The sequence below is a fragment of the Mastigoproctus giganteus genome, chromosome 13 (genome assembly GCF_048544385.1).
Source record: "Mastigoproctus giganteus isolate SK-2022 chromosome 13, ASM4854438v1, whole genome shotgun sequence".
Lineage (NCBI taxonomy): Eukaryota > Metazoa > Arthropoda > Arachnida > Uropygi > Thelyphonidae > Mastigoproctus > Mastigoproctus giganteus.
This window is the reverse complement of record NC_143587.1, coordinates 40173108-40190689: the sequence shown is the minus strand read 5'-3', so window position 1 is coordinate 40190689 and position 17582 is coordinate 40173108. Positions and strand designations below refer to the sequence as shown.

The 17582-nt window shown below is 40.0% G+C and overlaps 1 protein-coding gene across 1 annotated transcript in view; it reads left to right on the top strand.

Moving 5' to 3' along the window:
- Window positions 1–1294: 1294 nt before the first annotated feature.
- Window positions 1295–17582, top strand: part of LOC150075984 (aldo-keto reductase 1B-like) — an 81283-nt gene continuing 64995 nt past the window's right edge. The window contains exon 1 of the mRNA XM_090387226.1: window positions 1295–1501. Within this exon, the coding sequence (XP_090243352.1) occupies window positions 1295–1501 (207 nt within the window). The remainder of the gene's footprint in view (window positions 1502–17582) is intronic.

The window sequence follows — 17582 nt, the reverse complement described above, 5'->3', positions numbered from 1 at the left end:
ACAATTTAATTCAGTAACGTTGTGAAAAGAAAAAGACCCACAAAAAATTCCTCCCATCATTGACGGGATTCGAACTCAGGACTTTTCCACCCGGTGTGGGAAGGACGGCAATCCTACCAACTGTGTTACCCGTGAGGGCGATTGACTCGTATTACTCTTCTCCACATGCTAACAGTAAATCCGTTTATCTTCTTTCAGGCTGTTGTAAACTAATTTATAGTACACAGGCCGTTTCAGTTTTAGAAAATGTGTTATCCCTTTCTTGAAACTGATGCGGTCATGGTCGACCCCCTCTTCTTTTGCATTTTTGGAATGTTTTTTTTTTTTTTTTTTTTTTCAGGAAGGCACTTCTCAATTCAGAAAAAAACCAGTCATTAGTTCTGAGAGAAATACGTATATATAATTTTAGAAGAACCTAGGTCCGCAATTCTTGAGAGATTGGCGGAGACCCCACGAAATGTGAGTTGAAGGAACTGTAATCCATCATTTGTTTTTCTACATTTATTGCTATATACAATATTCTGTACCATATCCATTCAGAAGCTTGTTCCTTTACTTTCCAGTGGAGTTCCCCACAAAATTCTTGTGTCATGTATAGTGTGCTTAGTGTTAGGGGAAAGGTGTCTCTGGTGGTTTCCCTCATCTGCACTATATAAACTCTGTTTTGCACCGTTCGTAACCAACTGGAAGGTGCAAGACTCATGGACAACATCAGATCACCATGTAATAACCTAATAATTACCAGAACTCTAACAAGAACACCACCAATCAAGCAACTCCATAACTAAGATTTGCCATAAGTAAAGCAGACTGGGAGCTCTTCAGGAACTTCTTGACTGCAACGATAGAAAATAACCAACAGATGCTGGACCAATGGAGTGATTCTGACTCATGCCAATGCAAGGTAACAGAAATTATTACAAGTGCCAGTGCAACAGCTATAAAAAGAAAAAAACCCATTGCCTGGTTCAATTCCCTGGTGGACACCTGAGATTCAGCAACTAAGGAGAGAAGTAATTAAAAAAAAGGAAAGACTTCCAAAGAGCACGGAGGACCTGGCCAGCTGCAGAAGTTTAAGTGCTTAGGCAGTACTACAGAGATGTCAGGAATCGTTATACAGAAACTATGAAGAAAAGTAAAAAAGAGATCATGGGAGGGCTTGGTCTCCACAGCAGGAAATGCTAACCCCTGGGGGGTGGTTTACAAAGTCACCATCAACAAACTCCCCAGAGGCGAAGTTTTAACATCCACTCGGACACCACAAAGGTGTGCTCACCACACTTGGGAGCAATCAATGGAAAATATTCTTGGCGTTATTTTCAAAGACCCAGCTATACCGATCCAACAAGAACAGCACCAATTGTGCCAAGAAAACCAGAATTATGACACATCACAGCAGGAGCCCCCTTTCTCATGGGAGGAGCTCCTGGTAGCCATCGCAGAGATCAAAACCAAGAAATGTCCGGGTTTAGATCTGATCGAGCCAGAAATTGTTAAAAAGGTAGCTGAATATGCACCAAACCTTCTGCTGGATCTATTTAACTGCTGTATGGAAGCAGGAAAATACTCAACTGAATGGAAGACAGCAAATATTAAGTTAATTTTGAAGAACCCAACCAAACGGCCCGAGAATTCAGACTCATATATCGATAGATGCATTGAAACATCATTGAAACCTCCACGATAGATGCATTGAAAAACTTGCTCATTGCAGTGAGGGAATGCAGCAGGAAATACTTCCTCCTGATCTCCATCGACTTCGCTGGGGTGTTTGACTCACTCTGGCGGTCGAGTGTCCTTGGCAGACTGAGGGAGGCCAGGGTGCCAATAAATCTATTCAACACCATAAAAGATTACCTATCACAGAGAAAGGTCGAGATCAATACCCCGTACAAGAAGATAGTAAAACAGATCTACAGAGGCTGTCTGCAGGAGTCTGTGCTGGGCCCATTGCTCTGGAACATTGTCTTCGATGAGTTCTTGAGGATGGACCTGGGGGAAGTCAAATCCCAGGCTTTTGCGGACGACCTCATCCTTACAGTGGAAGCAAACTCAAGAGCTCAGCTTGAGACCCTGGCCAACCATGCCCTTCGACTGCTTCAAACCTGGGCAGCAAAGAACTTTCTCACGATATCACCTGTGAAAACCTCATCCATTCTCCTTAAAGGCTCTCTTGACCTGCGTAGACCACCCCAAATTAAAATTGATGAGAGCACGATAAAACTGGCACCACAGCTCAAATATTTAGATATTCTCCTAGACAGCAAACTATCCTTTGAGACGCACCTTAAATACATCAGAACGAAGATCAGGAATTACTCGGCCCTGGTGGCCAGAGTCTCATGAAGAGACTGGGACCTCAACAAGACAACGTTGGCACTTTATTATAAGACAGTTTTCATCCCAGCAATCTCATATGCTTCAGCCATATGGTAAGCCATATGCTTCAGCCGTGGTCTTATCGTGGTACGATAAGACCACGCTAGTAGTAAAATAGAAGACGCTGGATTCTACCCAGCGATCCATCCTCCATGCCAAACCCACGCCTGCAGTACAGTGAGTACTCCAGCCTTTCAAGAATAACAGGAACGCTCCCACTAAACCTAGATTTCTTTGACCTAGAAATCATTAGAACTGGTATGCCCTATTACCTTTCCAAAGGACTCCCAGTTAACTTCCTGAATTTTACAACTAATCCCACTAATAATAGGAAGGCAGAAAAAGTACGGCTACAGAACCACCTGCTACAGGAGTGGCAAAACAGATGGGCCGGTACCACCTAAAGGAGAGATCACCCGCAAGTTTTTTCCACAGACAAATAGAGTATACCCGAAATCACCATTATGGTTCTTCCAGGACTTCATACAACATACTTAATAACAGGGCATGGCCCCTTCAATGCAAAGCTCGCTGGCTTCAGACTCACAGACAACCCACATTGCACTTGTGGAGAAATAGAAGACTGGAACCATGTTATGTTTGACTGTCCCTTCTACGAAGACATAAGATGTATTCTAATTACAAAAGTGAGATATCGTCCAAGAGGACAAGAATTTCTCCTCCTTGAAATGGAAGAAGATTATAAAGCATTGTCACGATTCGCCCGGGACCTCTTCGCGAGATGAAGGGTGCAAATTGCCATACACTGAGGAAAAGCCACTCGACCATGACAATGCAAAGACAAAACATATCAACAACCAGCATTTCTCCTCTTTAAACGAAAAGATTAAAACCGAAAAACTTAATGACAGACTGCAAGCGCAACCTCAACAACCTGAACTGCAAGTACGGGACTTGTCCCAGGAATGACCTACAACCCTAGAAGTTTGGTTTGGTTTGGTTTTTAATGGCGCATTGGCAGCTAAGACCATAATGCGCCAAGTCAGCCCCTAGAAGTTGACATCTCTTTAGAAGTAGTAGAACTTAAATAGAAGACCTACCATGGATTTGACCTCATTGCAGCCCTGCTGCCAATGCCACAGGAGATCCTATACCTGTGCTTTCTTGCACGGTACTTTCTTTCCACTTCCCTGGAGAGGGGAAGAGATGGTTTCACTGTCTCTTCCCCTCCTTTTCCTCCTGGTGGGACATGGACCTGCCCCACTGACCACAGGGGTCACCTACTCTATCGACCCCTTACTTACTATTTCCTCCCCCCAGCCTTCAATCTCTCCCCTACTCTGTTCACTTTCACAGCATAACTCCACACAGTCTAAATTTAAATTTAAAACTTTGACCTGGGGTCGCCTTCTCTATTGGCTCCATATTTCTGACTTTCCTCCTGTCTTCAGTCTCCCCCCCCCACTCTGCCTAAACACAAGCAAACGCCCCATACAATGTCAAAATTATACAAAATTGTCAAAATTCCAACTGCATACGAAAACCCTTTCGGCCTAACCTTTCAGTGTCTACTTCTCGATACTATTAAATTATTATTATTATTTTTATTTTTTTTTTTATACAGGTCCTTGCTACTGAAATCTCAGGAAATTAGGTGGCAGGACCTGCCAGAGTGAAAACCTAAAATTGCTGGTTACCTGCTCTGCCTCCATGAGACATAGTGTATACAATGTTGGGCCCAGCAGGGGTCTAGCGGCTAAATGGCCAGAAGAACGACGATACACAACAGTACACTTACAAAATCCATACACTTTTAAATCTCTGGCCTTCCCAGTGAGCTGGTACACCTACAATGAAAGCAACATGGAGATGGGGGAAACCCCTGGTGCCGTTACACACAAACACACTATACACTATGAATATAGAGACAAACAGTATTGTTGTGATAGCCAGAAAAAGTCTTATGAGAAATATTGTGTTGGGTTCTGTTTTCTGTTCTGGCTTTTGGCCGTAGGGCCCCTGGTGGAACCCCATGTTGCCCATAGACACCACTAGGAGGTAGCCAGGCTGCCCATAATTCTCTGGTGAAATCTTGTGTCAACCTACATCTCTTAGGAGACCGTGTGCACCCTGCCATATTACATTCCAACCCCCCACAGAAATGGGATATTCCGGCAGTGTTCTAACAAAAATGAAAATAAATATATATTTTGGCATTATCTGTGGAAACTGCAGAATAGTATATGTGGCCTCCCCCTTCTCACTTAATGTTCTTAAAAACAGCACTAAGTGCATCTGCTTTAAGTGAGGAAATTTATCCATGGGAAATAATTTTAATTTGTTGGCATGACCAGTGTTTCTGGCTGATTTTAAGGTGCCATTTGATATAACAATATCAAATGTAGCAGAAACACTTAACCTTTAAATATAACCTTATACGTAAATTATGCAATAAAACATAAATACAGTATATGTTCAAGAAAATGCAAGAAAACTTACCTTAAAAGTATTGAGCCCTATATATATATATATATATATATACTGTATTTGCATTATTTACAATATGGTATTGTTGTGCTTATGGTACTGTTAATTTTTAGATTGCTTAAAACCACTCTCCCACATCCAGTCTTTTTAGAATGCTCAATTTAGTTCCCGTGACAAGTTTTTCTGAAAGCTGTTTGCTAACTTCATATTATTAGCATTAGTTAACACACTTGATCCCTTTCAAAAAAAAAAAGAGAAGTTTGAAACTACAGTAAGCTAAAATCGATCATACATGTACAAAATGCACATAAACCAGCACTGAATGGAAAGCAAAACTGAATTGCTGAGTGGTGGCTAAACGCAACTTCCTGTCAAAGGAAATGACAGTTCCTAAAGAAAAATTTTATAAACAGTACTTTAGTAAACTTTAGGTAATTAGAACTCCCTTGTAAGCATTCCCTTTCCCTATCACTGGTCATTTCCAGGGGAATTGACACAACTCTGAGGGAAGGCAGGGCCAACTTAAGGAGTAAGCCAACAAAGCAGGAGGATATATAAAGGGCATATTTTTGTAATTTCCAAGAAATAGAGCATGTGACTAGCATTTTACATCTGTGGACACAGGAAGCTTATATCAATATAAAGAGCTACAGAAAATTATTATAAATATATAAATTACTCATGGATGCATCTCAAAATTTCTCCTTGTTATAAATTGGAATTTTGTAACATTTCCAGTTTGGCCAGCAGTTCAGCCACTTTCTTGTTAATTACAATATGCTGTACAAAGCTACAGAAAATTAACATGGAGATGTAAATTACTCATGTATATGAACAATGACCTTTGGGACAATAATCAGATGGCTTTCAAATTTTCTCCCCGTCTTAAATTCAGTTTGACAGCCAAACTGAAAATCCTTTGCAGCATTTTCAGTTTGGCTGCCAATTCAGCTGTTTTCTTGTTAATTACAGTATTAATTAAAAGTCAATTTAAAGAACTCACCTTTAAAGACAAACACTATGAATTGCAGTTGACTGGAAAATCAGATTAAAGGTTACTAAAAAAGTTTTTTTTTTTTTTTTTTTCCCCAACAGGGCCTCCCAGGCATCCAAACACTTGCTAAAGGGTAACAACACCTTCCAAGTCATTTCTGGGGGGGAAATGACACAACTCTGAGGGGAAGGCAGGGCCAACTTAAGGAGTGAGCGAATGTGGTATCAGCTCAGGGGATGAAAAATGGAAAGAGCAACAGAAAAAAAAAATAAATAAACAAAATATCACTATCAATCAGCAAAAACAAGTGAACAGTTTAAAAAAAAGAAATTAAATGCAGAAAATTAGAAAGTGAATTTTTTGACCCTTAAAAATCTATTAAAGCAAATTTATCTGCTAGCTGATTGGTATAACATTTTGAGCCAAATAAATGTTACAAGCAAAGTCCTGTAAGAGAGATGAATTTGAAAATATCATAGGCTGTCTCCCTCTTTTCAAAACCAGTCAAATACCTTAAAAACTGTGGAACAGATGATAAATTTAATTGCCTTCTAGATGATGAAAAACAATTTGGCAATTAAATTGAACCTGAATTTGAGCAACAAGAATTCTCCCTGAAAAAGAATGTTTGATAATGAACAGGAATACAAAGTTGGAATGATAGAGAAGGTAGTTCTAGAATCCACTTTTGCAGCAGTCTGATAATGCATTCTAGTTGTTGAAAGACAGTTTGATCAATAAAGCCTTTTGATTAATTCCAACTTCTATACAATTTGAATCATGACACAGAAATGAGGATTGATGGGCTATGTAGGAATTCTGTGGATTTAGAAATTCTTTTTACAGATGGTGAACAGAGAGACATCTCTGGCACCAGTTAATATGTAGAATTAAAGTATTGGTGAAGCCATTTGATGACAGCTGTTCTCCACTTCATCTTTGAAAGCTTTCATTCCGCTACTGTACTTTGAAAGCTTTCAAAGATGAAGTTAATCATAAATTATCTCCATTCCACAATGACACAAGATTTGTTGGATGGTTTGGCAACCTTATCAATATGCCATTGCCAAGGATTTAGACCTGGATGAAATAATTCAAAGATTTGTTAAAGGCAGGGAAAAGTTAATCTTTGAAAGTGAAATTTTAACAAGTATTTAATAATTAATACTACTTGTTCATTAAAGTTGTACTTGTCTATTATCTTCCTGATAGTATAAGTTAGAAGTAAGTGTAACATAATCTAACTAATGTATATTTATTTATATTTATCTTTTGTATTTCATACATAAGTTTAATGGTGATGAAGGTTGCACAACTACAGTGGTCATGTTGTAGTTATTGGTAGGTGAATAATGAACAAGTACCATTAAATTAATAAATTATATTTTTTATTTTAAGATTTTAATAAAATCAATAGAATGAAATAAAATTATATATAAGTTTTCAGCTTATATAAATGGGAGGGGAGCACCAAAGCAAAGTTGTCTCTGGGCACCACAATCCTTTGAGCCAGAGTGCTATAGCAAACAAGCACTCAGTGAACCATGCTATAGTGGGGGGAAAACTGCATTGTAATGGGAAAACTTTCCACTACTCTTCTTGGCAATATTGAATGAATTACAGCATTGTAATCGAAATGCAAGAGCAAAATTTCTTATCTTGGGTTGAGCTTCACTCTAAACTGGCCCCTTTCCAATGTTTATGAATTTAGGCTTACTTATAGTTCCTTCATAACAAAAGAAACCGTAAACATATATTAGGTACAGTATTTCAACAAGTTGCTTCAGTGATCATAAAAAATAATAATAATAAAAATAGGCTTCATATAGTGTTTTGATTTTTATACTTGATTATCAAATATTGTATCAATGAACAAATACAAAACCAATCATCTCATTAGCTCCAAGTTTTAAATTTTCTTTATTGTCGAAATATTTATGGCAGATGATGCAAGAAAGCGGTTTATATAACATCAGTCAGAAGAAAAAAAATTTACTCGCCTATTCCATCCATCCCTCTAATAACTTGTCTAATTCTTTCCGAAATTTATTTAAATTGCTTATCTCCACAATTCCAGATGGAAGTTTTTTTCAACAATCAGTCACTCTCTGGCTGAAAGTAAATTTTTGCATTCTAAAGATACCACAGAGTAGTATCTTTGGAATCAAAAATCTTACCAACCACTCTTTGTTAAATGATTATTATTTCTCTTCTATTATTTCTCCCTGATTGGGAGTTCCACCTAGTGACAGGTATTGCTACAAGTACACAGGGTGGTTATTGTTATGTCTGGTGTTACTGTCAATCGAAGAACTCTCTGACTATCCTACAGGTGTTCAGGATTGCGACTTTCTGGAGTTCCTTGTAGGTGTTCGCTGGGAGACCTATTGCTGCTAGGCTGTTGAAATGTTATGTAGGGTCTTTGGCACCATACCTGTGGTTGACATGATGATCGGGATAGTCGTTACTTCTTGCATATGCCACATCTCTTTGATCTCCTGTCTTAGGTTCGTGTACTTTCTGATTTTTTCCCCGTGGATTTTCTACAGGTTGCCAGTGTTGGGTACTGCTATGTCAATCAGATAGGTAACCTTTTCCTTCCTGTCCACAAGGATTATGTACAGTCTGTTGTGCGGGATTGTCCTATCTGTTATTATGGCATGGTCACAGTACAGCTTGTGGGTTGGGGTCTCTAGTACTGCCTGGGGTTCGTACTTGTAGTATGGTACACTTTCTTCGATCAACTGTTATTTCCTTGCTAGCTTCTGATGTATTGTCCTGGCTACCTGGTCATGTCTATGAGTGTACACAGTCTGGGTGATCACCTTACATCCTGTGGTGATATGTTGGATCGTTTCTGAGGCCAGGTGGCATCGTCGACATGTGTCATCGGACACTCTGGGCTCCTTGGCAGTGTATTTTCTATAGTTTCTGGTGTTGATTACCTGGTCTTGGATGGCGAGCATTAATCCTTCAATCTTGGGGAAGAGCGTACCTCTCGTGAGCCATGCATTGGAAGCAATTTTATCTATGTGATCTTGATGGAGATCATTGTAGTGTCTGCCATGGAGTGTCTTCTCTGCCCATTTTTCTAGCTTCGTTTGTACCTCCTGGTTGGGGGGGGGACTCCACGCTTAGGTTGAGTGGGATATACTGCTTGTCTGTCTTCCTTATGTCCTGCTGGAGTGCTGCTGTGTGTTTCTAGAAGTAATCCTTCAGGTTAGCAATCGCTGTCTTCTATTGCTCAATGAGGTCTATCAGATCCCTTCCTCCTTCTTCCCGGGCAATTGTCAATCTCTCCATGGCGGATTTCAGGTGGTGTTGGCGGCTCTTGGTCATCATTGTCCTTGTCTTTCTCATGATATCCTCCAGCTCGGTGTTAGTTCAATCTATGACCCCGAAGGAGTATGTTAGCACTGGGACTGCATAGATGTTTATGGCTTTAATTGTGTTCCCTCTGTTCAGCTTTGCTTTCAGCAGGCTTCTGAGTCTCTAATGGTATTTTTCGGTCAGGCAAGCCTTAATTTCCTTGTGCTGTAACTGCTGAGCCTGCATCATCTACAAGTATTTGTAGGCCTTTCCTTCTACCATTGCTTCAATCTCTTTATCAGGCTGCAGCTGGTTATTTTGGTTGACTAATTTTCCCTGGTGAAATCCGTGGGTCTTGCATTCGTCTAGACCAAATTCCATCCTAATATCATTGCTGAATTCTTTGGTGATTTGGAGTAGTTGCTGGAGCTGCTCCTCAGTTCCCGCGTAGAGCTTGATGTCATCCATGTAAATCAGGTGGGTGAGGGTGTACAGGTTCTTCCTTCCTTCCTTCCTTCTTTGAGGTTATATCCGTACTTGCTACTGCTGAGCATGGTGGATAGCGGGTTAAGTGCTAGACAGAACCACAATGGGCTCGGGCATCTCTCTGAAAGGTTCCTCTCCTGATGGGGAATGGCCTGGTTGTGATTTTTTCGACCTTAATGGTGGTACTCCATTTCGCCATCATTTCTCCTAGGAAGTTTGTCACTATCAGATTGACTTTGTAGATGTTCAGTGCCTCTATTAGCCAGCTATGAGGCACGGAGTCGAAGGCCTTGTGGTAATTGATGTAGGCTGTATACATGTTGCGACGCTTCTTGTAGGCTTGCTCCATAACTGCGGCATCTATGGTTAATTGCTCCTTGCATCCTTTCTGCTGCTTGGACATTATGTTCTGGCTCTCCAAGTGGTCTGATATCTTCCTGGTTATGCTCGTCACCACCAAATACGGAAGATGCGGAAAGGTCAGGGAATGACCACCGCATATCCCGGAGCAATATGGTCTTAGTTCCTAATGCTCCTAAAAACAAAAAAAAAACAACAAAACAACATCTTCCTTGTTATGCAGCTGGTCAAGATCTTGTACCTGTACCAACCCCTGGCTTGTAGCTGTGAAGGGAGTTGTATACAGCAATGTGCTTTCTGTATATAATAAAGAGTTCTTCTTCTACATCATTGGGAGGCAGGTGATTGGCCTATATTTCATCGGGTTTCTTGTATCTTCTTCTTTAGGCTTCAGATATGTGATTTCTTGAGAGTGAGAAACTTTGGGATTGTCTCTGGGTGCCTTATCATACAGGTGAACTTCTCTGCCCGGGGGGGGGGGGGGGGGGGGGGGCGTGTGCGCGTGCTTCTTGTACCAGTAGTTGTGGACGTTATCTATTCCTGGAGTTCGCCAGTTGTGAGAGTTCTTGATCGTCTGTTTTACTTATTCTTCCCGAATTTCCCACCCTCTCTTTTCTTGTACGTCCTTGGTTTTCTTGCGTTCTAGTTCTATCCAGGTGGCTCAGCTGTTATGTCTTACTTCCGTGCTCCATATGTTTCCTCAGAACTCCTCAATTGTCTTCTTCTCAGGTGATCCATTCCCTAATTTCCCATTTTCTCCGAGATTCCTCTAGAAGCCTCTTTGGTCCTCATCGATGATTCAGTTGTTTATTTTCCTCTGGGAGCTCTCTTTATATCAGCATAGTCTCTTGCTAAGTGCAAGGAGGTTCTGCTTCAATGTATCCAAGTACTCTCCTATTCTCTGATTTTTTTTCTCATGTTTGCTGTGGATGCTGTCTCACTTGAGGATGCTCTTCACTTTTCCAATTAATTTCTTACTCCTATTGCCCCGTTGGTGCTGTGTCAATTGGCCTATCTTGTCTCTTAATTCTTCTATCTTCTGCTGAAGTCTTCTTTCCCAAGTTGGTGGTTCCTTCTGTTTTCGGTTCTTCTGCTGCTGGTCTCTCACTTCTCTTCCATTAATCCTCGTGGCTGCTACCACAGCACAATATATGGCTGTGTGGATGGTCTCCAGTGTTGCACCATTAATGTCGAGGTAATGCGGTATTATGCGCCAGTTGAGGTGGTCTGTAACTCTCCACAAGGTTCTATTCAGCCTCTGCTTCAGTATCACGTGAGTCTTTGTGGGGTCCATTCCTTCGAATTCTGTTTGGGCCTTCTTCCACTCATTCTATATTCTGGATATCATGACCTCATCTCTTTCCACTTCAGTTGCTGTGGGTTGTATTTCTTCTTGTCTTTCCTCCTCTGGTTCTGTATTCTTTATCCTTTGTAGTTGATCACTCATGTCCTGCATGATTTTTTCCAAGATGGCGGGAGCTATTAGGTTCTTCGTGATGATGGTCCTTCTCTGGCCTGCTATTCGCTGTTCAGTGACCTAAATATCCGAGAGTCATTCCAACCACTTGGTATGTAGTCTCACCCTGTAAGTTGTCATATCAGTCTCCAGCTTCGTTATTTCGTAGCATGCTCGCATGATGTATGTATTCATTTCAATGCTCCACTTCATGCATTTGCATTTTCTCCCTTCCTGGGTGGTCACTAGTGCAGTTGCGTAGGAAGCACTTCCAGTTGGTGGGGCTGGATGATCTTGCTCTTCTCTTGTGGTAGCCATATGGGAGACTGTGCCACTCGCTCCACTGTCTTTCTCGGGAGACCCTCTCTGATTTTTTGAACCGACCCCTCTGCCTAAGGCCCGAAAGCAAGTGACTTTATCCTGCGCCACACTCAATGCAGTACAATTAATATTTCTCTGCAACATCATCCATCTATGGAGGTGGACCTGTTTAGCTTCGGCTTATGTCCAGTGGTAGTTCTCAGAAGTGATGCCAAATTGCACCGCAATCTGCCTTAGCCGCCACTGTGACCTTGGGGTAGGTAGGTCCATTGGAACAACTTTCACGATGGTTATTTATTTATTAATTTTTATTACTATTAATTTATTTATTATTATTATTCTAATTTATTACTATTTTTATACCAGTCTTCCAGCTTGATGGAGCCGCATTCGCTTCCGCCAAGGCGGTATTCGAACCTGGGTCCATCAGGCTGGTAGTCCAGTTTCGTAACCACTGGGCCATCGTGCCCCTCATTATTATTATTATTATTAGCCATATGGTGCAAGGAAACCTGAGGCTTATGCTACACCAGCTAAAAAATTCCTGAGTTAACCAGAGAGAGAGAGAGAGAAGTAGAAAGGAATCACCAAGAAAGAGAAGAATGATGATATCCAGCTCCAGCTCCAGGACCCTGGGTGTGCCAACCCCATACTCACCAGATGTGAGCCCCTGGGGTAAAATACCATCAGACTGAGGCATTTACATCATCAGGTCACATGCAAATGAAAAGCATGGTTTGGTGGATGCCATCCTCTATTTCTGAAGTCTGCTAAATCAAGGGTTTACTGTTTTGTACATTTTTATTTTGAAAATAGTTTTCAACCTAAATGAACTTTTTTTCTTTGATTCAGAAGTGCATCAGAATCTTTAGCCTCTCCCCCCTCCTAAAAAATGACTGAATCAAAATAGGAAAAAAAAAAGAATAATTTTCTCTAGGGCAAAGCAGCAGAAGCTCTGATCTAACCACCCTTTTATCAAAGAAAAATCCTGGGTGCACACCTGCTTTGATTTGTTTCTTTTTTACTAACAAATGTCTTAAATAATAGAATGTTCCAAATAAAATGCATTAAACTTACATTTTTAATAATATATTAATCACATCACATATAATTGATGGTTAAAATTTTTGTAAATTTTTGTCTAATGCAGTTGGAATTACTCACATTACTTTTACTAAAATAATTGTAATTAATTTTTAAATAATTCTTAGATACAAATTTGATCAAATGAACTGAATGGTTGTCCAAAGACAATACATCATACTCTTGATTGTTTTATGAAGGAAAAATGCCTTCATCTAGAAATGGCTCTAAAACTTAGTTTATTATGTTTACCAAAATAAATTTAATTTTTCTGTACATTCCTTTTCAACATTCTAGGTAAATTTTATTATTTCAACATTGTAGCCAAGTGGTCAACTGTGATGGTACAGTAATATATGTGCTTTGAGTGACTCTTGGGACTATTAAATATGATAATATTCTTATGTTTCTGTATCTTGTTGAACTCCTCTGGCGTTGTGAGTGGTTGTCCCAGAGTATAAAGAGAAAATTTATTATTTAGAGCTACTGAAAGGAACAATACACTTCTGCAACATATTTTGATGATAGGTTAAATAGATTTGATCCCCCTTTTTTTTTTCTTCTTTTTTTTTACAATTAATGATTTTATTCTAGAGTTTGGAAGCTGTAGACAAACTAGTTGGTCCCGAGTGCCAAGCATTAGTGTCCAAGTGATTTTTCTTGAACAATATATAGAGTGATTTCCCAGTGATTTTTTTCTGTTTAATTTCTAGTGCTTTTCAAATTCTCAGTTTATTATAAGTGGTTCTGTACTTTACAGATTTTGAGAAAGAACCCAGAAAGGAAAATCACCTTTCTTTTTCCTAGTATATATATATATATATTAATTTTTCACTAACAAACTAATTTCTCCAGCCACTTGGTCACTAGGTGACACCCTTCTGCCTTCACGTGGTGGGGCAAGTAACCTGGGGGAAAAGCTATCCTCTGGGGCAAAAAGGAACAACCATGGATATAAATGACTATCCACCTCTAGAGCCTTCAAGCTCAAGGCCAGTAACATCCAATGATAATGAGTTGAATCAACCCAAAAGACTTCGAAGAGAAGCACAGTGTCCTACCTAATTTTCTGGTGATACACTCTCTGTCTACTCAGCCTGTGGGAAAGTTATCACCATTTATGATCCAAAAATACTTGGAATCAATTGCGGGATCACCAAAAATGGTGAAGAGACTTCAATCCGGAGACCTCCTTGTTGAAACAGCCACCTCAAACCATTCTGAGTGGCTATTAAAGACAACTACATTTGGTGGGATGCCGGTATCTGTTACTCCCCACAGTACCTTAAATTCATTGAAAGGTGTCATCATTGAGTAGCACCTACTTGCAGTATCTGAGGAGAAATTAGCCCAAGAATTTAGTAATCAGAAGGTAGTCAATGCAAAGTGCATAATGATTAAGAAAGATGGAAATCTCATCCCTGACATAGGCAATATCAGACGTCCCAACTTGATCCATCATTTTAGCCTTCAGCACTCCTGATTTGAAATCCTCTCTAAAAGCTGGCTATTTAAACTGCCAAATTCGGCTGTACATCCTGAATCCTCTTCACTGTTTTAAATGCCAGAAATATGGCCACTCCCAGCAGGCATGCAGAGGTAATGCAATATGTCCTATATGCGGATCAAAGGATCATACATAAGCAGATTGTTCAGCCACAACTCCAGTTTGTTCCAACTGCAAAAGAAGCCATCCTACCTTTTCTAAATCATGCAATATGTGGAAAACTGGAAAGAAAATTCAAAAGTACAAAATTGAACATCAAGTGACATATCCTGAGGCATGCAGAAAAATTTTGTTGACCATGCCTAGTCTGTCTTACGCGTCTCGCACCTGAAACCATCTTTCAACTGCAGTTCAAACTGATGTGTTTGCCAGAGAGGTGTTTGGTGGTATCAATACCACCAAACACCTCTCTTTGGCAAACTGGGTTAAAGCAACCTTATTAGCCTCCACAAAAGATTCTCCTAAAACTAAAACCAGTGAAGCAGCTAACACTCCAATTAGTATCCCAACTGATACTCTAATCACATCACATGACAGCAAAAATTCAGAAACTACCAAAGAGAGTAAGAAAATTAATTGCCAACCAACAGTATGGAAGTGGATACACTCTGATCATGAGGAACCTATGTTAGAGCTTCATGCAAATGACACTATGGATACTGGATGCTCCTCCTTCCCAAAAAAAGAACAGAAAAAATGCCCAGCTCACAAAAAGCAGCCTGATGAATCTTCCTCAGCCAAGCCTAAATAATGCATAACATCACACAATGGAACTGCAGAGGACTAAGCAGTCATTCCGATGACTTAAGGGATTTATTAGCTCAATTCAATCCCATAGGTGTATGCCTCCGGGAGACATTCTTGTCATCCAAATTTTGCCAAAATTTTCAAATTATACGATCTACAGACAAGATAGGAACTTGGAGTCTTCAGCACATAGAGGAGTAGCCATCTTTGTTAATTCTAATGTACCATCCAGACCAGTCCAATTAATAACCACTCTATAATAACCACATGTATCCTACCACCAGTAACTTAATTGCTTATAAGAGACTTAAAGCAAAAGCAAGACAAATGAGATGTAAATCAAAATGTGACTCATGTATTGCTTTTGCCTCAACCATAACAAGAGACATACGACTCATCTGGAGAACAATACAGGCCCTAAATGGCAAATTTGTTTGGCTGCCATCTCCAATACTTCATTGGAAAGGGAAAGACTTATCAATCCCTGAAGAAGTTGCTAATGCACTAGCAGAATCATTCTCCACAATCTCTGCTTCTGCTTCATGTGCATCCTCTTTCCAAAACATTAAAGCAGGTAGAGAATGGCGTAAAATCAACTTCTTCATGTGCCACTCCTTCCCATACAACTAACCCTTTACGTTAGCAGAACTCAAAGAATCATTAAATAGATCATCCAATAGTGCCACAGGCCTGGATGTTATTCATTATATTATGCTGAAACATTTACCTGAATAGGACTTGCATACCTTGTTGATCTTCTGTGAAAATACCTATCTTTCTTTCTGGTGCCATTCTTTCATTATTGCCATACCAAAACCAGGAAAAGATCCTTCCCTGGTTCAAAATTATAGGCTCATATCTCTCACAAGTTGTTTGGGTAAAATTTTTGAAAGGATGGTCCACACAAGACTCACTTATATCATGGAGTTACAGAATCTGCTGCCAGATCATCAGTACAGCTTTTTAAAAAACAGATCAATGTTAGATGTGCTCATCAAAGCCGAATCTCACATCCACAATGCTTTTGTCAGGAAACAACATCTAGTTACGGTCAGCTTAGACCTTTAAAAGGCATCTGACACTAGCTGGAGTCATGCTATTCTTATGGATATTTGCCATCTGGGACTTAAGGGCCATTTGCCTGAAATAATTCAAAATTTCCTGCTATTGCGTTCTTTTCAGGTCCGATATAAAAACATACTCTCTGCTTCTCACATTCAGGAAGAAGGAGTCCTTCAGGGATTGATACTTAGTCCAACACTATTTGCAATCCGAGTTAGAAGCATGATAGAAGATATTCCAAAAATTGTTGAAACATATATGTATGCAGACGACCTTACCATTTCCTGTCAGTCTCAAAGTATCAATACCACCAAAACAGCAGCTCCAACTTGCCATAAACGAAATACAATCTTGGACTTTTCAGAATGGTTATTGACTATCAGAAAAGAAATGTTCAATATTAAGAGTTCACTTATGTGTCTGTTTCTCAAGATGTACACTTTTTCCAGTGGGGGAAAAATATTTTACCACCCTGAGATATCAGACAGTTACACTCGGCTCATGCTACTATGAACAACCATGCCTGATGAATCATCTGTATAAAATTTATACAGATGGTTCCAAAACTGACAAAATGGCAAGTGCTGCTACAGTTTTTCCTTCATGTATGACTTCAGCCAGCTTCCAGTGTCTTCACAGCTGAATTATATGCCATTAAGTTGGCACTTAGTAAGATTATTGAGCTTTTCATCCCGCCTGCCATAATTAACACTGACTTCCTCAGTGCTGTCTCTGCCATAAGGAAGCATTTCTCATATTCTCATCCTATCTTGAAACATATTCATTCCCAGCTATTCTCCTGAGTGCAGTCAGTCACTCCAATCAATCAATCAGCTTTTGCTGGATACCTGGCATTCTGACATTCCTGGAAATGAAAGTAGTGCTGACTTTGCTGCTAAACATCCTCAACCCGCTCTCTCACAACATCCTCAGGTTCCTTACACTGACTATAAGTCTGTCAAAAAGCCGTGAATTAGGGTTGAATTTGAAAGTGTCTGCAATTCTGCCCAGACACGATAAGAGGGAGCATATGATGACAGCCTTGTCGATCAATTCGGCCCTGGAAAGATTGTGCAAGGCTCAAGGGGTAGAATTTTTTTCAGCCTAGTATGTACTTGTTAACAGGAGAGATTGCTTCTACAGGGATGGGATACACTTAAATAGAAAGGGTGCAAGAATATTTACTGATGCTATCGAGTCAGTGTAAGGTGGGTCGGAAAACTTCTTGCTTGGGGGGGTACAAGGACTAATAGATTAACAGTAGCCACTGGCAGAGGTGAAAGTGATTCTTGCACTGCTTCTATTGGAATGAGCAGCAGCCTACAAAACAAGACGCAGAGTATTTCAGAGACTGCTGGGAGTCATTGCAGTACAAGTGAAACATGGGTTGTGTTAGGGTAGCTAAGAATAGGAACAGGTGCATATATACT